This window comes from Mytilinidion resinicola, assembly GCF_010093595.1.
Source record: "Mytilinidion resinicola strain CBS 304.34 unplaced genomic scaffold BDZ99scaffold_9, whole genome shotgun sequence".
NCBI classification, from domain to species: Eukaryota; Fungi; Ascomycota; class Dothideomycetes; order Mytilinidiales; family Mytilinidiaceae; genus Mytilinidion; species Mytilinidion resinicola.
In genome coordinates, this window is record NW_022985445.1 from 1,364,793 (window position 1) to 1,384,671 (window position 19,879).

General features: G+C 52.1%; 8 protein-coding genes across 8 annotated transcripts; 5 read left to right on the forward strand and 3 right to left on the reverse strand.

The window, feature by feature from the left end:
- Positions 1–438: 438 nt before the first annotated feature.
- Positions 439–1,048, forward strand: BDZ99DRAFT_462916 (uncharacterized protein). Its single transcript, XM_033719957.1, has one exon. It carries the CDS (start codon positions 583–585, stop codon positions 793–795), a length of 213 nt encoding a protein of 70 aa, XP_033577300.1. The 5' UTR covers positions 439–582; the 3' UTR covers positions 796–1,048.
- Positions 1,049–2,338: 1,290 nt separating this feature from the next.
- BDZ99DRAFT_309667 (uncharacterized protein) lies at positions 2,339–3,657 on the reverse strand. Its single transcript, XM_033714253.1, has one exon. The coding sequence runs from the start codon at positions 3,518–3,520 to the stop codon at positions 2,723–2,725; it is 798 nt and encodes a 265-aa protein (XP_033577301.1). The 5' UTR covers positions 3,521–3,657; the 3' UTR covers positions 2,339–2,722.
- A 610-nt stretch (positions 3,658–4,267) lies between these two features.
- BDZ99DRAFT_309683 (uncharacterized protein) lies at positions 4,268–4,917 on the forward strand. Its single transcript, XM_033714254.1, has one exon. The coding sequence runs from the start codon at positions 4,425–4,427 to the stop codon at positions 4,881–4,883; it is 459 nt and encodes a 152-aa protein (XP_033577302.1). The 5' UTR covers positions 4,268–4,424; the 3' UTR covers positions 4,884–4,917.
- A 34-nt stretch (positions 4,918–4,951) lies between these two features.
- On the reverse strand, positions 4,952–7,531 carry BDZ99DRAFT_520411 (PLP-dependent transferase; the record flags this gene model as incomplete). Its single annotated transcript, XM_033725524.1, has 2 exons — positions 4,952–7,395; positions 7,450–7,531. The coding sequence occupies 2 exons, from the start codon at positions 7,529–7,531 to the stop codon at positions 4,952–4,954; spliced, it is 2,526 nt and encodes an 841-aa protein (XP_033577303.1).
- A 2,885-nt stretch (positions 7,532–10,416) lies between these two features.
- Positions 10,417–11,325, forward strand: BDZ99DRAFT_387665 (uncharacterized protein; the record flags this gene model as incomplete). Its single annotated transcript, XM_033715530.1, has 1 exon — positions 10,417–11,325. A coding segment is annotated over one exon (909 nt), but the record flags the coding sequence as incomplete, so codon positions are not given.
- A 2,775-nt stretch (positions 11,326–14,100) lies between these two features.
- BDZ99DRAFT_309741 (SAM dependent methyltransferase) lies at positions 14,101–15,996 on the forward strand. The gene is made up of 9 exons (XM_033714255.1): positions 14,101–14,459; positions 14,529–14,578; positions 14,633–14,719; positions 14,773–14,814; positions 14,876–14,942; positions 14,994–15,034; positions 15,088–15,359; positions 15,423–15,717; positions 15,800–15,996. The coding sequence occupies exons 1-9, from the start codon at positions 14,409–14,411 to the stop codon at positions 15,849–15,851; spliced, it is 957 nt and encodes a 318-aa protein (XP_033577305.1). The 5' UTR covers positions 14,101–14,408; the 3' UTR covers positions 15,852–15,996.
- On the reverse strand, positions 15,953–17,263 carry BDZ99DRAFT_462923 (uncharacterized protein). The gene is made up of 3 exons (XM_033719958.1): positions 17,015–17,263; positions 16,239–16,965; positions 15,953–16,186 (listed from the first exon to the last, which is right to left on the reverse strand). Exons 1-3 carry the CDS (start codon positions 17,103–17,105, stop codon positions 16,111–16,113), a joined length of 894 nt encoding a protein of 297 aa, XP_033577306.1. The 5' UTR covers positions 17,106–17,263; the 3' UTR covers positions 15,953–16,110.
- Positions 17,264–17,474: 211 nt separating this feature from the next.
- Positions 17,475–19,646, forward strand: BDZ99DRAFT_508794 (4-coumarate-CoA ligase-like protein). The gene is made up of 4 exons (XM_033724352.1): positions 17,475–17,833; positions 17,914–18,033; positions 18,088–18,603; positions 18,661–19,646. The coding sequence occupies exons 1-4, from the start codon at positions 17,734–17,736 to the stop codon at positions 19,593–19,595; spliced, it is 1,671 nt and encodes a 556-aa protein (XP_033577307.1). The 5' UTR covers positions 17,475–17,733; the 3' UTR covers positions 19,596–19,646.
- Positions 19,647–19,879: the final 233 nt, after the last annotated feature.

Genomic DNA, 19,879 nt, shown 5'->3' on the forward strand with positions numbered 1-19,879 from the left:
TCGATGGCAGCCCAAAAAATAGTTCATACTAGGTGTCTGGCCACTGGTCCACGCCCCTTGGGACTAGATATGATGTACAAACAACCGTGGAAGAGGCTCTAATAGGAAGCCGACAGTTGTGGAATCAAAACCTGCGCGATAGGGTATACTAAGCAACGTTGCTTAATCGTGTGGATGATATCAAAGTTGCAAGAAGGACCGTTTGCGCTATCCAACATGGCTAGTCAGATTAGACATCCGGAGTATTCCATCTTCAGATTCTGGAGCTCTCAGATCGGCAGGACTTTTCGGACGTCTGGAAGGTAAGCTGCGAGACCGAAGCACCTCTGGCTCGGTCACGAGCTTCTACGATGATGGATAGAACAACAGGCCTAATTCACGGGCTGTGGGCAACATACCGTAAATCGTACTTGATTTCATATCGTTCTGTAAACCGGCTTGTCAGTGATCTGATTCACAGCTCTTAGTCTATAGAAAGCCAAATCGGCTCAAATCAAATACAGGTATACAACATGTCGACGTATTCTACTTTGAACACTTTCTTGACTGCCGAGACTTACTCGATCAGGAAAGCATAGTCACATGTGTGTGTGGCGCCTCATCTATGTTTTCCCTCAGCAGCTTAGTCTCCTCCCCACTCTCCTCCGTACACTTCAGTCGGTCCTCCATAGCGCGCTCCTTCCAGATCATCGCAAGCGGTGTGCCCTCGCCAACGCGCATGCAGCTACCATGAAACCACTCGCATCCCCCCAGCCTCACCACCAACACAGAAACACAGTCACACTTCGAACTTGACTCAACACTCAGACCCCACCGCACTGACTTCCCAAAAACATATCACCAACCGTGCCCACACATGCCTCCTCCAAGTCTCCCGTTTCAACCTCCTGCCACCCCTGCCAGGCCCATGTGATGAAACGGGACGCCCTCATGCAGCACATGAGCCAGAAAATCTCCTAGGCTGTAGCTGCAGACCCACTTACCTGCATGCAGTCAGGCAGGACGGACTGGGGAGGTAGTGAGGTTAATTTATCAAGCTCATCACGCGGCCGGCCAAGACGGCCGTGGAGTTGTATTGCCTGAGGTGCTTTGCTTCCTCGGAACGTTGCACCACGGCGATGATGGCAGCCCACCACCAAAACGGCGGCAGGACAAAAAATAATCGGGGCTTTGGAAACCCTCTCCCAGTCCCTACAATACAACAGAGCCCACTACCACCCCACCCCCGTCGCAATCCCTGGCATGCACAACTCAACACCAACACCACCACCAACCCCAACACCACCGAATCGCATTCAAAAGCTACTTGGGCTCGCCTCCCTCTCGACCTCCGCTCCACCAACACCCCAGAATAACCCACACCACCAACACCCCCCCAGCGCCCTCCAATCAGCACCTCTCCACTCCAGCGGGCGCTTAGTAGCGCGCACCCAGCCGCTTGGGCCCAAGCTGCGGCAACCCATGCCCCTGGGCACCGCTTGGCCCCCCGCCCGCGCTCGCCCAATCACGCCCCGTGTCGCAGCACCGGTGCGCTGTAACCTGTCCCCCTGGTCGCGCACAGAATGGCGGACTTGTCGCGTTTCATTGGCCAGGGGGGCCGGTCGGTGTGATGGGCTTTCTGCGGGAAGGGGGGGGAGTGAGTGGGTGGGGAGCGTTATTGTGTGATGGCGCCGGGGTGGGATGAGGGAGGGGGGACGGGTGGATGTCACGTTTGGGGGGGATGGGGGTGGCGAGGGAGACCTTTGCGGTTTGCGGTGAGTTCGATGGGGTTGGACTAGGGTCAGGATTGATTGATGATTGATGGATTGATGTGGGTTACGGGTCCTATTGACAGCTTTCTCTCTCAATCCACGGCATATAAATGCAACAAAGCTAACCACAACCATCATGAAGCTCGAGGAGGAGAGAAAAAGATGATGGAAGAAAACATGTAGGTATATACCCAATTCCCCCATTGAAAGCGCCAGAAACGCACTCAGCGCCAGAACCACAGTAGCAAGCTTTCTCCCGCCAACAACATGGGTTTCACTCCTTCAACTCCTTCGCGAGTGGTGCGCAAGACATGAAGTAATAGTTTCCAAAAACACAGTAGATTTTCCTCCCATAACAGCAAACGAGTTAATTCGTCAAAAGGGGGGGCTTTAGATAACAGCAGCGGCAAAAGCAAGCATACGTGATTCCCATCGTAGCGTAGCCGTCCCTTCTTTCTACTAAACTAGGTGGACAAAAGGAAAATTGAGGGTGAGGGAGGACAGACAGGGCCGCCCTGTCTAACGCTTTCGTGGATGAACGATGCGGTGATATGGGTATGTAGATTGGAATGAGATTGGAGACACGTGGTATGTGATGGGATGGTTTAGAAAAGGAGCCAGATATTCGTGGATCGGCTTTGGTGACAGCGAGGGGTGCTCAGTCACCAGGACGTGAGCGCTTTGGTTCGTCGTTTTTTGTAATTACGCAAGTCGTAGATTTTCTTAATGTGGTGTCTTAGGTCTTGTAGATGGAAGGTAAGTTGATGGTCGTGAATATCAGAAGGTTTAGGGTCAGGTAGGTAGATAGATAGGTCGAAAGGAGGATAAACTCCGAAGCGGCGAGTGCTGCGTAAACAACGCACACGCGCCGGGAGTATGCAAGCCAGCGGCGCAGCACCACAACATCACATTTACACGCCGTAATCGACAGCGGCTGCTGCAATGCTGGACACCCCGATGGCCGCCACCAATTATTCGATCCTCCTCCTCTTTCCCTTAGGCGCTGGATCCAGGGGCGGGAACGCAGGCGCAGTCATTTCGACTGGAGTGCGGCCGTAAGTGACGGTTCTTGTGACAACTTCGCGCACGCTGACTCGGCGCGAGGTGGTGTTGCCCTTCTTCTCGAGGTCCCACGTTCGGGGCGACATGGTGGCCGAATACGGCGAGCGCACTGAGTGGGCGCTCATTGGCGATTGTGCGACAATTCCTGCGGAGTAGGGCGATTGCGGAATGAAGAGGCGCGGAGTGCGAGCAGACATGGGCCGTACAAAGGGTGATGGTGGGGGTATGACAATGTTCATGTCGGCCTTCTCCGTCTTGACCGGTGCGGGGGACGTTGAGGCTGGAGGAGAGGCGGGGCCGCAGTTGGAGCAGCTGCTGGATCGTGACGAGACTGACGAGGTTGGCGAGGGCCGGTCCAAGGGAAAAGATCCAGAGGTAGATGTCAACGAAGAAGTAATAGACGCAGTGGAGGCCAGTGATGTGATTGAAGACGTGGACCTGGGACGTGTCTCGGGCAGGCTCGGACGGTCCCCAAAAGTGAACCTGGAGCTGGAGCCGGTGGGCAGAGGGCTCATGAGGGCGGGCGACAGCGTCTTGAGGAAGTCGAGATAGGCGGCCGGGGGGGTGATGGGAGTCTGCTGGCCATCCTCGCGCTTGATGGCGGTGGGGGTTGCGACCATGGGGCTTCGCACTTCGGACGGGTAGGTGGCAGAGAGAGGCGTCTTGAGAGCAGAGAGAGCGGGCTTCGCAGAGGTAGTGGTGGCCATGGTGGGAGCTCAAACGAATGACTCTGGGGGGGTAGCTGGCAACGAAGGTGAGGTCTCTGGGGTCTCTGGGGACGAGCCTTTTGCACCGCGGTGGAGGAGAGGGCGGACGACGGCGGTACCTGGGAGCGAAGGGCGGCGGCGTGTTGTTATTTGGCGTCGAGGGCGGGCCTGGCACGCGCGGTGCGTGGCCGGCTGCGGTTTGGAGAGGAGTCTATTTTTGAGGCGGGCGCTTCGAGAGAGGCTGCTGCAGGTGCAACACCACGCCAGCAGAGCGTCAAGGCCTGCCCCGTGCGCGCCCCAAACAGCCGCCGACCTGTCTCGCGAGCCGGCCAGTCGCAGCCCGGCGCGACAGTGCACTCCCTGCAGCGCTTCAACGACCACGGGCCGCCACTGGACGGGCGCTGGCTGGGCGCGTGGTTGGCTGCGAGCCCAGCGACCGCCGGCCTGCTGCTGAGATGAGGCAGGCGATCGAAACGGCCGTGTGATTCGACTGGCGCCCTTGCAGCTGCCCGCGACCGGCTTCGAGCGCTGCTTCGAAACGCTGGCCTGGTTGGCCGTGAGAGCCTGGCAGCCGTCTGAGCGAGCGGGAGGCGGCGATGGAAACACGGCCAAGCGGCGGCCGCGAGATCAAACCGCGGAGAGCAACGTGGCCGCGAGAGGCGATTGACTTCTGCGACGGGGATGCCGAGCGCTGACTGACTTGAGACAGAGGCTCGTTTGGTTTGCGTGAGACGGGGGACGCGGTGCGATGTGGTGGCCCTGCCAGAGAGCGCGAGCTGAACGAGGCTTGATTGATGGTGCAGATTGATAACAGATATCTCGTGAACCCTTCTGCATCGGCACGCCGCCTCTTTATGTCGACTCGGGCCTATGCAACCGCTCTAGTACATCCAGCATAGCCAGCATGGCCAGCCCGCTCCAGCGCGCGCTTCCATCTCAAGACGGTTTTGAGGGAGCCTTTCCCCCAAGACCGCTGCTGTTGGACGTCGTAGCCACCATTCTGTGGTTCGTCGACGAGGGCGCGCGCCTCACCACACTAGCGCTTGGCCATGCCAGTGTCGCTGTGGCAGGACGACCAAGAGACGGCCCTCCACTGGCCCAAAACGGAGTGCCAGAATGCTTCGCCATACCCGAAATACCAGCGCTTACCGCCACCACCTCCCGTCCACTCTGTACCCGTGAAGCCGCATCCGGACAAGACGTCTCAGTGCCTCATCTACCCAACACGCTCACTGGCCTCATGCCCTTAGCCCAAAATATCCCCACAGCCGCTTCAAAGACCTCTCAAACCACCACTCGCTGCCCGTCATCGAAGCCACCCGGAGACTTTTGGAGTAGCGTCAAGCACCAGAATGCTGAATAGAAGACGCCAAATATAGCCGTCGCTACGTAGAACACACCAAGACATGAAACTGAAATGCATAGACGCTATTAGCAATTGACTGCGGCTCGAAGAACCTCGTCTTCGTTCATGTCTTCGTCCCCATACGGACGGACAGCGTCGCCCACTGATATCGTCGGATTCTGGGCCGCCGGGGAAGAAGCATCCCCAAGCGCCAGGTGGCAGGTGTGCTGCCCGAAGAACACTTTGCCGTCGAACCGACGCGTCTTGGACAGCGTCACGAACGGCTCTTCATTCTTCTCTGCCGTGTGCTGGTCCACGCAGACCATCTGACACCTGCGGCACGACCCCAGCATCTGGAAGTATTGTCTGCCAATCTGCATGCATCGCCAATGATCTTCTGCATAGGGCTGCTCCGATCCGGGAGCGGATGCCAGGTCCTCGGCCACAACGATATTAGCACGAAACACCTCTACTTGCGCCGCCTTGCCGCCCTCTGCTTTGATTAGCTCGTTGAGCCGGTTGAGGCTGGACCTGGAAATGGTCAAGATCGGGCTCTCATTCGACAGCAGTATTGGCTTCCTGGCGCCCACTGCATCTGGGGCAGGCACCTCATCTGGAAAGGCGCCGGGAACTTGCATTCTGGGGGGTACGTGATGTCGCTGGAGGTGGGCTTTGGCGTGCCTCAATGACGATGTCGAATCCATCCCGCTCCCGGCAGCCGGGAAACGAGCAAGATGACAAGCCACCCCTAGCGCCTGGCTAAAGAAGCTCGAGAGTTCTTTTGACTTGTACGTCTTTGCAGAGATAGAGTCTCCACAAACTCTAGTTGGTTTTTGTTCGAACAGCGACCCGTTGGAGAAGAAGGCAGGGTTACCTGAAAGCGGCACGGTGACTTCTGAAGGTAATGTTGGTGATTGAGAGGCGCCGGCGAATCGTATACGAAGCAGGCCCTCGTCCAGGTCGAGACTCGGTCGAATCAGAGCCATCTTGGGGTAGCGCTTCTGGCTCAGTGCGACACTTGTGCCTTGGTGCACCAAGCACCACTCACGGTCCCAGGCCAGGCCCTCTCGGCGCACTTCCCACGCTTTTCCGGCTGGTACTCTCCATCCCGCGCAGCTCTTGACCGGGTAGATAGTCAAGCTCTCCACGTGAAATGGGCTCGATGTTGGTGGCTTTCCGTCTAGAGACATCACTGGCGAGTATGAAGGCAATTGTGACTCCGGCTGCACGAAGAACTCGCGGACAAAGTCGACAAAAGCATTCACATCGCCGACTGTGCTCATAGCTCCGAGGCTGACACGAATCATACCTGTCGGTTTAGATCTCATGATGTCGTTGTCATCATTTCCACACCGTTGACCAGCTGAAAAGTTCTCCTTCATCTCCCAAGGGGCTAGTCCGAGGGACGAGGCAATCCCTCCTGGGTTGCAGAGTCCACCCGTCCTGATCTGAAGATTCTTCACCGTTGATAGCTTTTCGACCTCGCCATTGCTCACCCAGCCGCCAGAGCTATTTCGTATATTGAAAGCCACGGTGGGCCCTTGTGTCTTCACATCGCCGTAGGTTGCCGATGGATCTTTGTAGATCTCACAAACCGTCAGACCATTCCCATGCCTCAATTTAGCCAACCCATCATACAGCCTCTTCGCTAGGAACGCTGTATGCCTCGAGGTTTGCTCTAGGCTTCCAAAGAGCTCATGGTGCACGCTCAACGCAGAGTCAAGCGCCATGATGCTGTGAATCGGCAGAGTTCCATCCTCGAGACGGTCGTGTAAGGTTTCGGATTTCTTCGCGTGCCATTGTTCCTTCATAGAAACTACCATGTCGACAGTTCCACCGCCAAAGTAGCGTCGTTTGTTGAAAACGTGTTCGGACGCTTTACGAACAATCAAAGCTCCAAGATCTGGGAAACCAAATATCTTGTACAAACTCAAGACGGTGAAATCGGGAGCGGTATTACCGTCACTCAGATCCAAAGGCGACGTTGATACAAGAGCAGCGGCATCCAGTAGAGTGTAGACCCGATGATTATCCTGCTTGATGTTTGTCCGGACCCGGTGAGACCAATTCAATGGGAGGCGGCGGCCGTTCATGTTAGACTGAGCTGGGTACGCAAACAATCCAATGTCTTGCGAAATTGTTGTCTCGTTCGACAACCACTGCTCCACTTCGATGTCCGAGGCAAAGCATCTGTGCTGGTTTGCAGCTTCTCGTAGGCCAACCAGACTCGTATGAGAGTCCCTGTGACATCCGTACCAAAATCCATGCTCCTGGTCCCTGAAAGCCTCTAGAACGAGCTTGATGCCAGCAGTCGCATTAGCAACAAAAACAACATCAAACTCAGCCGGATCCGCTTTGAAGAAACTGAGGAGTCGCAATCTTATATCTTCGATACGTCTCGTGGATAATTGGGAGGAAGCGGAACCTGAGTGTGGGTTGCCGTATAGGTTCGAGATCATGTCCGCCGAAAACCGCTCGATTAAGGACTTTGCGTATAGTGTAGTTCCGGCATGATCGAGATATGTAGTATCTGTTGTCGTGTTACTGAAAGCCCGGGCAAGCTAACCAAGTGGTGAATGCTGACCTTTGAGCATGGGATATTCCCGTTGTCGCATAGCCTCGATAAACGCATTGTATGTGCCGTCAGCCTGTTCCTCCATGTTCATGTTCTTTTCCAATGACAATGCTCCAATCCATCAAAGTGTCCCTCTCATGTGTGCTCCCTCTATCCACAGTCCCGCAGCGTGTGTAGACGTATCCTCGGCAGTCCCATCTGAAGGCAATATGTTTGTTTGCGAGTGTGGAGAAGTAGTAGGTGGCGGTGACCGGGGAGCTCCGCGAGCCGCAGCGTTGGTGCTCCGGATCTCACGGGAGGTCCAGAAGTCTGACAGATATGTCCCAATGGGAGAGAGTCTACAGGGAATAGTGATTTCGGGTGCGTTTTCTTTGCGAAAGTGGGGGAAGTGGTGGTCGTGGGCTTGAATAGTGGTGGCGGGCTTATAAGTGGCGGTTGAAGACGGTTGAAGATGCGGGTCCCGCGCGATAAAGAGTTTCAACAGCCACATCTCGAAGTATATGTTGATAATATAGAAATTCATGAAAAGAACTCTTCAACTTGGTATGAAAAGCAAGGTTCTAGAATTGAGTTCATAGGTATGTTTCTCAATAAAGTATAATATGCCAAGATATATTTGATCACGTGCGCAGCGATCTAGCTCCTCGATCGTTGGCGCCTCCTTTCCGCCTCCCTCTTTTTTACTAACTTACTAAGAACGTTCGTCAAATCCCTCAGGCTTTTGACCCAGAAACCAGGTCTCCGGCTCTAGTTGTGTCGTTAGTCTTCCATATTGCCGACGACGTAACGTGTCCAAGTTAATTACTCTCCCTCGCCGCAATAATGCATTCTTCTCCCAGGCTTCCATTATGGTCGCTCCCCAATGACTACGAGCGCGCTTCGATGAACTACAAATAGATACGATTCTCTAATTATTGACTTCTAAACTTCATATAACCTTTCTCTATCACATTAACAGGTATGGAAACTTTCACTTCGCCTCAGGATTTTGAGTGAATGTTAAAAATAGCCTCGTGGTCCTGTCTCAGACGAGCCACGTACATACATCGAGGCATGCCGGAGAATAGTTATTCTTACAGTGATGTTACTAACAAGCGAGCACGATCGCAATGCCAGAACTTCCACGGACGACTAGCAGGTTGCGTTCAAAGCGGAGAAGATAGAAGTTGCCAGCTATTTACTCCATCACGGAACGATCATCGACCAATTCTACCCAACTTGGCACTCGATCCAAGCAGGGATTTGAGGCGTTGTTAGATCATGGACGGGATGCAAACCAACCTATGCTCACACATCTGGTGAAACCATCTTGTTATGTATCATTTCTTCTCTCGTTTGAAATCTACTGTAATGATATCCGTTCACTGTTAATCATCGTACAGTCACACAATACCTCGAAACGAAACGTTCTTCATCAGCTGGAGACTTATCCACGGGGCGAATCCTAATCTCGGGCCTAAATGTTACGCCCGTATAGTAATTCTATCTGCTATCAGGTTCCAGGCGCATCATTAGAGGTAGTAATGATGTTTTATGATCTACCGTATGCACTTGAAATCGTCAAAATGCTCATAGACTATGGAGCCAAAGCACAGAACAGCTGCGGGCTTCACCGAGCCGTAGGTTGAAGCGGCTCATATGGAGGGCGTAATCCCTTGGTGACATATTTCATGTGTCTTGCCGTTGATGTCAACGCACTGGGGGTTTCCCGCATCTATCTCACAAAGGTACTCCGCTACACTGTGCTGCCATGTATTGCAGGATCTCTGAGGCGCATACCCTTCTATTCAGGACGTCGGGCTTACAGCAAGCTATCGCAGCTAAAAGAGAGGCTACCCAAATATTACCAATACTTACCTTGCTGACCAGTGCGTTGTGTGACCGGTGCGGAACAGTATTTCTGACGAAAAGAGTAGCCTACTGGATGAAGCTCGGAGACTTGGCCGAGAGAGTCCTGCGAAGCTCAGACTCGGAGACAGATGGCAAGATTGACCTTGACGCGCGGTAATCCCCAAAGAGCAGTAAGAGCACTTGAAGGAAGAGCATTTTTAGGTAGATTTCGGAGCATTTTAGATTATTTGGAACGTAGTTGGGTATGTTTAAAAACTTTGCGCGCAAGCACCATAACACAGGGCTAAACAGAGCTCAAATGGCTTACTTGAAGGTGACAGAGTACTTCATCAAGACCTGTTCTATCTTACTCTATAGTAATGAGATGGGGCGTGAGTACCAGCATGCGAAGACGCGTTGGTCGAGTTGCTGTTTCCCCTTCGTCATTCCTGCGCTTTTCGTCTAGGCTTCCATCATCTCCTCAACAGTCCCGCCATCCATCTTTTCTTCCACCTCCATCCCCTTCGTCGCTGTCCCGCCAGCTTCTCCCCCGCCCCAAGGAGTGAGGACGTACTCGGTTTCATTGACCAATCCCAAGGTGAGACCAGCTTCCATCTCATACCTGACACGATGCCCGACGGGCGATGATTACTCTATGCGTGGAAACTGTACGATGGTTTCGACCTATGACGATCAACTGCATCAATGAGCCCTCACCTGGCACCCATTCCATTCTCACTTGCTCTTGGACAACAGTTGCTGACCTGGGTAAAGCCGTACGTTACGTCTCCCGCGGCGATGGCTTCGCCAGCTCGAAGCTCCAGGGCGGCATCTTCACGGCGTCGCGCCAAAACTCATTCCTCAGTCCTCGGCTCCACCATTTCAGCCAATACGATGACTGATGCTCGGGCTTCGTCTACCTCCCTCGGTTCTGAGTTTGCATTGCGTGATGCTCGACTTTCCTCCCTTAATTCCCTCGTTGCGTCTTGGGAATCTCGGCTCGCCTCCCAGGATTCTCAGCTATCATCCTTCGCTTCCAAGATCTCGGCCCTTCAATCTCACATGGAATACAATGATGCACGAATCTCAGCCATGGAGTCTCAGCTCCGGTTTCTGAATCCTCGAGCTCCCATCTTAGACACCGGAATGGGGAGACTCTGCGCTACGACGGGCGAAGACCAATTTGGGAGACTGCCAGTGGAGATACGATTAATGATCTACAAAGACCTTCTCATTGCCCCTATACCGATATTCAGAGGCGTTGAATCGTTCGGTAGGTTGCGAAAGGCAGAGTACGAGCCAAAGTCCAAGATGATCTTGTCTACCGGAATCCTGTCAACTTGCCGCCGATACTACTATGAAGCCGTGAGCATCTTGTACTCCCGAAACCGGATGATCTTTTGCACCGGGTTCGGTGGCTCCTCCGGATGGTTCGAGCGTTTCCCAATCAGCCGTAAATACATGCCTTTTCTCAAGGATATCGGTGTCTACTTTCGAGTCACCGACGCGGACGCTACTGCATCCTCTCGCGTGGGACATTTCCTCCGGGCTCTGGGACGACGAGCGCCGAACTTACATCATCTCGTAATTTGCGCAGCCTCAGATCGATACTACGAAGCCGTATGCCCTATAGACATCATGTTCTATAGCCCACAGCATCCCGTCGTCTCCGCAATTCTCAGCATTGTTGCTCGAAAAAACGTTCAGCATCTCAAGTTACGCGTACATGATGATGCAGGCTATGCTCCGTATGTTCTTGAGCGGATCAATTCCGTTTTCGAAAAACATCATCCCAAGCCAGGTGCGACGCTCACCTTTTCGCGATCGTGTTCCTCTCCGGAAAACTGTTCGTTTCACGCTCAAGAGGGCTGTCAAGTCTGTGGTAAACCACGTGCAAATAACAACATTGAGGACTGGCCTGTGGATGACACTGCCCTCTACTACGACTGGTGTGAGCCCGACGCAGAGCGGCTGATGGAGCTGGTGGATGTACTCGAGGAGCAGGAACGCCGCCACAATAACGATGAGGACGACGATGAGGACGACGATCAGGACTATGATTACTGCTCCAACTGCGATTGTGTTGAAGACTCTTTTCAGGAGCGACGAGACAAGTTTGACGCGATATATTACGGACATATGCCACACTTGGGGAAAGTCAAGTCGTTTTCAAAAGCCTTTACCTCCAGCAGTATGGACGGCCTACACTGCTTCAACTGCGAACCTATCCTCTTTGAGAGACAGTCTCGTATTACTGATATGTTTGGTTACCACGATATGAAGCCTAAGCGGTGCATCTGGTGCGGAGATCTTTCTTGGGAAGAGGCGAAGAAACGCTATCGCGGCGAGATCACTCAACCGGCTGCCTGGCGAATGCGACAGTTAAAGATCACGAAGTTCTTCAAGATCATTGCTTACGAGGAGTACTTCAAGGAACTCTTCCCGTCATCCCAAAACACCATTCCCTTTGAATCATCTCATGGTGTTGGGCACCTCAAGAATCCACTTGACGTTATGCCGCTCATTACTGAGCAAGAACGCGAATGGGACACGGACACCTTTGTGAAAGCCAGCGACGGAACAATGTTTTGAGACCCACGCTCGAGTTAATGCAATCCTAAGTTTCGGGGGTGCGAAGGGTGTGCACCGCAGAGTATGATACCTCGAGCATACCTCATTTGTTTCAATCGTCTGTTTTGCATCTTACCTCGGATTTCAGGAACCTTTTCTTCTCGCATAATCAATCTTCACCTCGGAACGTAATGCCCCAATATCTCGTTATGGTCAAGCGCCGATGTAACTCCGACAACTGTTATGGACACGATCAGTGTCAACTTTCTCCTAGCAACTGTAATTCATTCACGAAGGATGTAGTGTTTCAGCTTTTTGATAGACTAGTCAGATAGGAAAACCCTCCAAAAAAAATAGACAGTATATTTAATATCTTTCGTTCTACGACTTGTGATATGAGTGCCCTGGGACCGTAATCGTGCGTCGTCAAATAATTCGCTGGTCAATCTACTCAACTTTCATATATCTTACTTTCGAACAGTCTCCGTGTCTCATATGGAATAGTGACCTAAAGCCAGACCCAGCACATCTGCCACTATCTAAGATGGACATCTGGTGAATGAGACATACAGAAATTGACACTCGATTCCGAAGCAAGACTCTCCTGGCAAGTCGAAGGCGAAGACACAACTTCCAAAGAGCCCCAGAGCCCCAGCTCATGAAGTTCGAAGGTTTATATCTGATTGAAGAGTTGCTCAAGCACACATAGGCGCCAGCTTCGCGCGGACGTGTTCGCCGTAGTAGTGCGGGACGAAGGCCCCGTTGATAGCGTCGATGGAATGTCCGAAACAGAGATACGTAAAGATGTTCATAATTGATCAACAAACCGCCACTTAGCCTGCTTAATCGCTCTCTGCGAGAAAGATCGATTCATAACACCTAGTTCCCTAATAGGTGATGAATCGAAAAGAGGAGCAATCTTCGTGGAAGCTGTGGCAGAGACGCTATTCGTTGTCCCGCCTATTCTTGTAGTTGTAGATATCCTGGTAGGCTTGCGGGTTGGTCAAGTGAAGCTAAGTGCTTTACATCAATGTAGATTCCAGATGACTTGGGAGAACGTCGGTAAGGAAGCGAGGAACATATGACAGTCTACGGACTTCTGCATCGCGCAAGCGGACCTCATTCAGACCCACGCGGACAACGCCGCCTTCTTGGGAGACACGAGTCAGTTCAGCGCTCAGAATGATTGATTTCGTCGCACATATCCATAGTGAACATATCCGGTTTTAGCATACCCATGTTTGTAGCCATCGCTCATCGCATCTTCCAGCACATGGCAGAACGACGCATCCCTGACAGCCTCCACATACGCCTTCCACAGATCTGTCGCTGCCGCCAGCCGCGGACCCGGAAACCCAGATAGCGGTGTTGCCGATATTCTGGAAGGATTCGAAACCTGCCACGAGGAGATACGCAAGCGTAGTAGCCCTGCTGACCGCCATAAGCAGGCTAGGGCAATGCCACAAGGCGGTGAAAGCGGGCATTGAAACGCGGTAATAGATTCCTATCGAGACTGTCGAACGCTAACTAAGTGAAATGGGGGGGAAATCGGTCTATCTCGAGGTCTGCTGTCATGGTGTTGCTATTCTCGGAACTGCGTGTGGTGTCCCCGGTATCGTACATACTCGGCATCATCTGCGTCGCAGTCACAAGGATTTGCTCCTCGGTTGTTAATCCTACCAATAGCGCGTGAGGCACAGAACTTAAGTGGTGTCTCTCTTCATGCATGCCCATCCTCGACCTGCACACCGAGGTGCATCTGCAAGGCCCATCTGCAAGGCCCATCTTGGCTTGTTTCTGCTCGCCGAAGTACGAGTGATGCTGCCAGTCAGAAAGGAGTTCAACCGGGCTCACATACCCTTGTATGACGGTGAAGAAATTTGGAAGCAATCACCGATCAATACCCATGGCAGATCTTTTTAGACCCCCTGAAAAGTTACCGGTGGATGGGTCGGAATCCTTCATCGACTGGTTGAAAATCGGTGCTATGACTTCGAATGCAAGAAGGCAGATGTTCGTGTTCTTTGAAGCCACCTATAGAAGACCTACGATATATGAAGTAAGTAGAGAAACAATACTGCAAGCATCGACGAAAGTCGATCTCGTTTGGCGTCTGGTGTTGTCCTAGCTGTGCCGCAGCGCTCCGAGCAACTCCACGATTCATGACCAACTGCCACGTTCCTGCGGGCTCTACCCCTTAGCGTCGGCGCTACACAATATTGAAGAAGGATTTCAGTCACGTGATCCCAGTTGAACCAATCCATTGCAGAGCTGATCCATACTTTGTAAAACTATTAATGGTGGCTCAGATAGGACCAGCCGGAAGCGGTCCCTAAATCCCTGTACCCCAACGTCGTCTTCGCTACTTCATCATGTCCCGCCCCAAACTCAATTTCCAACTGTGGATGATCAGTTCAATGCTCAAGAACCCCGCGCAATCCTGGGAAAGTTTAAAGCGCCGCGTATGCCCCTGCTATCTAGGATGTTAAGCGTTCATGCCCCGGCTTTCTGTTAGACATCACCTGCGATTTGATTTCTTTCTTTAAACCTCCCTCCCAGTGGGGAACATGTCGAATATTGGCGACGGTGTCACTTTAGCTAGTGACGACACCACCGTGGTGCGTTTGGGTCTTTCGAGCTCTTTGATGTATTTTAGGAGTGTCGATTCAGTCACTCACGGCTCTTAGGACAGTAATTCCGACGCCGACTCTAGCTATGGAGATGGTGATGGTGCCTCGTAAGTAGCTCCGAAGGAACCATGGAGTAGTCATTGTCTGACTGGCTTCGACAGCGAGACCACTTCTCTCAAATCGTCAATATACAATTACCAGTACCGAAATGGTCGACGCTACAACGGATTCAGAGCAGGAGAATACTTGTACGGCAAGACAGCTTTGACGAACTTGATTAGCCTTTGCTCATCATAGATAGGTGGCCGAACGATGAACAGCAGTTGGATCAACTGGATATAATGTAGGGATACCGGGAAATACAGGCTGCGGCTCTAGAAGATAAATGCTGAGCGATACGGTAGGCATCATATATTTAACTTGACGTTAGATGGCGAGTTATTCCTAGCACCAATTGGAAAGCACCCTCAGGCAAGGACAATGGTAACCCAAGACAGTGCTCTATAACTGACTAGGAATCAGCGTGTGTTAGACTTGGGAACAGGGACGGGTATATGGGCAATGTTAGTCATTTCAGCATCTCTACACTTTCCAGTATCCAACTAATACAACGCAGAGAGTTCGCAGATCGCTTTCCCTCCGCCTCGGTTATCGGGACAGATCTTTCTCCAATACAGCCATCAATGGTCCCTCCTAACCTCCAATTCGAGATCGACGACTGCTGCGAAGAGTGGCTCTATACAAAAGAGTCTTTCGACTTTATCCACATCCGTCTTATGAATGGTGCTGTGGCTGATTGGCCTGCCTTATACGCGGAGGCATTTGCACACCTTAAACCCGGGGGCTGGATTGAGTCCGTCGAAGGCAATGGAATAAGATCTGACGATGGTACTGTCTTGCCTGACTCTGTTTATAACCAGTGGAACTCGTTGACAATAGACGGGGGCAAAGCATGGGGAAAACTTATTATAAGATCGGGTGACGAAGTGAAGCAAGATCTAAGAGGTGCGGGATTTGTCGATATCACCGAGCGCCGCTTCAAGTGGCCCATAGGAGGATGGTGCAAGAATGAGCGACTCAAGGAAATTGGAACTTGGAATCGGTTGAATTTTGAGCAAGGTATGGAGGGGTGGTGCTGGTCTCTCTGCACAAATGTGCTGGGGTGGAAGCCCGAGAAGGTCCAGATGATGTTGGCTGAGATGAGACTCATGTTGAGGCAGAAAGGGGTGCATGCCTATAATGAAGTGTGAGTTGCGCTTCCTCGATGTCTCACTAGTCTTCCTGACGGCTACAACTAATGAAGCCGGAGATTATACTAACGTTCGTAGGGTTTTCGTATACGGGAGGAAACCGTCTGCAAAGATTTCGGCTGATGGGTAATTAATTTGAACATTTTTTTGATTGGCGTCAGGAAAGGCTTGCTTGGAGCAGGGCAAACCTTGCTTTTGAGGTTTCACATAAGGGCGGCTGTCTGAGCGAAGTACTTTAATGGATAATTTAGATACCCAAGGCGGTGCAAGTCAGTAAAGAACACATTTTTGACATCATGAGATCGAACGTGTTGAGAGAAGTGAAGATACAAAATGAGTTTGTGTAAATCTATATTTACTGTGGGTATATTGAATAGATCGCCTCTCGTCTATAGCTTGCCATGGCTTGCTGTGCTCCTCTTAGCTAAATTTCTCGAAGCACTCAATACGAGACACACATGGTGGCTGAGTTCTGTTAGTATGGCCGTACTTGCTATGATAATGGAATGGTAAATACCTCAAAGCCACGACATCCCCGGAGTCATCCATAATAATGACCTCTAGATCGAATCTGCCATTCTTGATTTGTTTCGCACGTACCCGGGCGAACAACCACTCGACACCTTCCTCAGGGAGCGCCTTCTTTATGTCCAAATTCAAAAGCAGCGTCGGGTACCAGTGTGTGCCGCCTTGATCCTTGCCCACGAAGGACTCGATGATTTGTGGAAAGCAGTCGGACACATATCCAATACTTGAGTTGGTAAATCGGCCACCATCTGAAAAGCACAACCATTCATCCACGGAACTGTGTGCATGACCGGCTTTTGGGAAGAACCATTTGACCTTCGTGCTCGCTTTGCGGAACTCAGAATGTGGTACGGGTCCATATACCCAATTATCATCCTTTCCATCTCGGAGCTTATGTACGTTTACGGGGGCCGAGGGTGGGTGGAGGGTGTACCTGGTGTCAAAGGATAGGCCCTCTTCGGTGTGAATGTTAGAATTGGTGATATATCCTACGACTTCGTCGCGTCCGTCCTGCGACATGGTAACATGAACCACGGAGGTCTGTCGGCCTAGTTTCACATCTTTGACCTTGAATGTCGCTGGACCAGCCTCTGTGCGGCGTAGGAACTCTAGATGCAGAGTGATGGTATGGGGTTGTGTCTGGGCGGCGAGGGTGCTACAGAAGTGGGTTTCGACGACGCGAAGGAAACAGCCGGTTACAAAGCCGCCATGGGGCACTGTGTGGAGTTTAGCCAATTGAGAGAACGAATTGGCGACGCGATGTACCTTTCCCAATGCACCAGTCTGAGTGGAGGAATGCAGAATAGGTGTGTGAGTCGACGGGTGTGATGGCGGTTGCTTCTGCCCAGGAAGGCATTGTGGCACGGATTTGAGTGGTTGATATCTACCAAGGGCAATTCGACGCCCTCGAGAACTGGGGACAAGACTACATGGATAAGGAGCTGTGGTGATACAAAGGTATGTATATGCCGTCTTGGGGGCTTGAAGCTGGTCAGTACCTCGGGCTATTCGAGGTGAAATTCGGCGACGGTTGGTCAGTGACGAGACGTCAGCCTAGCTCTAGGGAACGCCGAGTGCAATAAAAGCCTCCCAGCCCCCCAATTTGTTTATATCCTTTCTAATGCAGCAGTGCTCACATAACCTGGAAAGAAACCTATGGTTAGCCTCATCGTGCCCTCTAGTCGTACTTCAACCCACTCTGTCCCCCATCCCGTCTCCCACTTATCATATACGAAGTACTAGACCTCAAAAGGCAAAAGCCTCGGTGTTTTTCCCCGCAACGCAGCCATCTTTCTTCACCAAAGCCGTTTCGAACCGGGCAGCTTGCCGCCCTGATGTTCTGGAGTACGCCTCTGACGAGGGGCCCTTGGGCGGACCTCCGTGAAAGATGAAGGATGCTGACTTTCCGCGCTTTCCGCCTTTTTCTCTCCAACAAAATCTTCCAAGTTGTAAAGCGTCTATTAGAGTGAATACTTACAGTCACAATGCCTACCGAATCTTTATATCCGCCGATCGAGATTCCTGACGTCGACATTTGGGCATTCTTATTCGAGCGCAACGACAAGCCGTATCCGGACGACAAAGGCAAGCTTTTTCTCACATGTTTCCCCAGAGTCACACTACTCCCTGTACTCAAAGCTAGTAACATAACTAATCCCAACTAGCCATTTACATCGACCCTTTCACCTCTCGCACCTACACTTTCGCTGATGTCAAGAGCACTGCCATCGATTTTGGCAAGGGCCTCAAAGCGTTGTGGGACTGGCAGAAAGGCGACGTGCTAGGTCCATACATTACAAATACAGTCGTGGTTGAAACACCTGCTAATGACCATTTAGCACTCTTCACTCCGAATTGTATCGACACTCCCGCTATAACATGGGGGTGCCACTGGGCTGGTGGGATCCTATCCCCGGCGAATCCGGGATACACCGCAGAAGAGCTGGCATTCCAACTCAAGGACTCAGGCGCGAAGGCGCTGGTAACTCAGCTTGCCCTGATAGCTACGGCGAAGAAGGCCGCGTCAATTGCTGGGATTCCTCATGACCGCATCATAGTCATGGGCGACGAGAGAGACAAAGAGGCGCGCGTGAAGCATTTCTCAAGCATCAGGAACACGTCCGGCACCTCGCGATATCGACGCACGAAACTAGACCCAGCCGAGGACCTGGCCTTTTTGGTATACAGCTCTGGCACGACGGGACATCCAAAGGGCGTGATGCTGACCCATCGGAATATCGTTGCGAACGTGTTGCAAGGCATGAGCGGGGAGGCGAATCTGTTGAAGTGGGACAACGGACCAGATAAGAGCGGGGATCGAATCATAGCCTTTCTGCCCTTCTTCCACATATATGGTTCGGACTCTCAGTATTATTGTTCAAGTGCATGTTTATACTAACACGAACCCGCAGGCCTCACGTGTCTAATACACCACTCTCTTCGCGCTGGCCTGGCCCTCTATGTTCTCCCCAAGTTCTCCCTGGATGCCTTCTGCGACATCATACAAACCTACCGCGTCACGTTCGCCTACGTAGTGCCCCCGGTCGTCCTCCTTCTCGCCAAGCACCCCGACGTCTCCAAGTACGACCTCAGCAGCATACGCATGCTCAACTCGGGCGCCGCACCCTTGACCAAAGACCTCGTAGAGACGCTGCACTCCCGCCTTAACCTCAAGGTCAAGCAAGGTTACGGGCTCAGCGAGACAAGCCCAACCACTCACATGCAGCCCTGGAGTGATTGGGACAAGACCATTGGTAGTGTTGGTCGTCTTCTGCCGAACTTGACCGCTAAGTATGTCTCTGAAGCGGGCGAAGAGCTTCCAGCGGGCCAGACAGGCGAGCTCTGGGTGAAGGGGCCGAACATCTTCAAGGGCTACCTCAACAATCCCGAGCGGACGGCAGACTCGTTAACTCCGGATGGCTACTTCAAGACTGGCGACGTCGGATACCAGGACGAGAATGGCAATTTCTACATCACGGACCGCGTGAAAGAGCTTATCAAGTACAAAGGGTTCCAAGTGCCGCCTGCAGAGCTTGAGGGCTTACTTGTGGGGCACCCCTTGGTCGACGACGTAGCGGTGATTGGAATATATGACGAGGGGCGGGCGACGGAGGTGCCGAGAGCGTATGTTGTCGCCTCAAAGGCGACAGAGCCAGTTGGTGAAAAGCATTCTAATGAGATTGCTGAGTGGCTGGCTACAAAGGTGGCGGGCCATAAGCGGCTGAGGGGTGGTGTGCGGTTTGTGGAGGAAATTCCAAAAAGTGTCAGTGGCAAGATCTTAAGAAGGGTATTGAAGGCGAGGGCAGAAGAGGAGACAAGCGGTAAGACGGTCAAGGCGAAATTATAGGCAGTGAATGTAGACTTCCGAGCTAGATAAGAAATCTTGAGTATGGTGTATATATCTTGTGCCACGTGAGTCTAGACAAAGTGCTCGATAATAATTTGTAGTACTACTATAACGCTTGAAGTGCTTCAGGAAACTGTCAGAAATGTAAAGAAGATTACAATCTATGGTTTCAACAGACCTGAACCCTTTGCTGGGTTACCTTCGGCGACAATAGAAAGATGTACATAGACTGGGCGTGTACCCAATTTTTATTAGTATGTTCGAACACCACAAGCGGTGTCAAA

Excerpts from the sequence above, each read along its gene's own strand:
- BDZ99DRAFT_462916 (XM_033719957.1), top strand. The coding sequence starts at position 583 with ATGTGTGTGTGGCGCCTCATCTATGTTTTCCCTCAGCAGCTTAGTCTC.
- BDZ99DRAFT_309667 (XM_033714253.1), bottom strand. The coding sequence starts at position 3,520 with ATGGCCACCACTACCTCTGCGAAGCCCGCTCTCTCTGCTCTCAAGACG.
- BDZ99DRAFT_309683 (XM_033714254.1), top strand. The coding sequence starts at position 4,425 with ATGGCCAGCCCGCTCCAGCGCGCGCTTCCATCTCAAGACGGTTTTGAG.
- BDZ99DRAFT_309741 (XM_033714255.1), top strand. The coding sequence starts at position 14,409 with ATGTCGAATATTGGCGACGGTGTCACTTTAGCTAGTGACGACACCACC. Across the intron at positions 14,943-14,993 it reads CAATTGGAAAGCACCCTCAG|CGTGTGTTAGACTTGGGAAC; the intron begins GCAAGGACAATG and ends ACTAGGAATCAG. Across the intron at positions 15,360-15,422 it reads TGGAATAAGATCTGACGATG|CATGGGGAAAACTTATTATA; the intron begins GTACTGTCTTGC and ends ACGGGGGCAAAG.
- BDZ99DRAFT_462923 (XM_033719958.1), bottom strand. The coding sequence starts at position 17,105 with ATGCCTTCCTGGGCAGAAGCAACCGCCATCACACCCGTCGACTCACAC. Across the intron at positions 16,966-17,014 it reads AGACTGGTGCATTGGGAAAG|TGCCCCATGGCGGCTTTGTA; the intron begins GTACATCGCGTC and ends AACTCCACACAG. Across the intron at positions 16,187-16,238 it reads GGGGATGTCGTGGCTTTGAG|CCACCATGTGTGTCTCGTAT; the intron begins GTATTTACCATT and ends AACAGAACTCAG.
- BDZ99DRAFT_508794 (XM_033724352.1), top strand. The coding sequence starts at position 17,734 with ATGCCTACCGAATCTTTATATCCGCCGATCGAGATTCCTGACGTCGAC. Across the intron at positions 17,834-17,913 it reads GCCGTATCCGGACGACAAAG|CCATTTACATCGACCCTTTC; the intron begins GCAAGCTTTTTC and ends AATCCCAACTAG. Across the intron at positions 18,034-18,087 it reads GCAGAAAGGCGACGTGCTAG|CACTCTTCACTCCGAATTGT; the intron begins GTCCATACATTA and ends ATGACCATTTAG.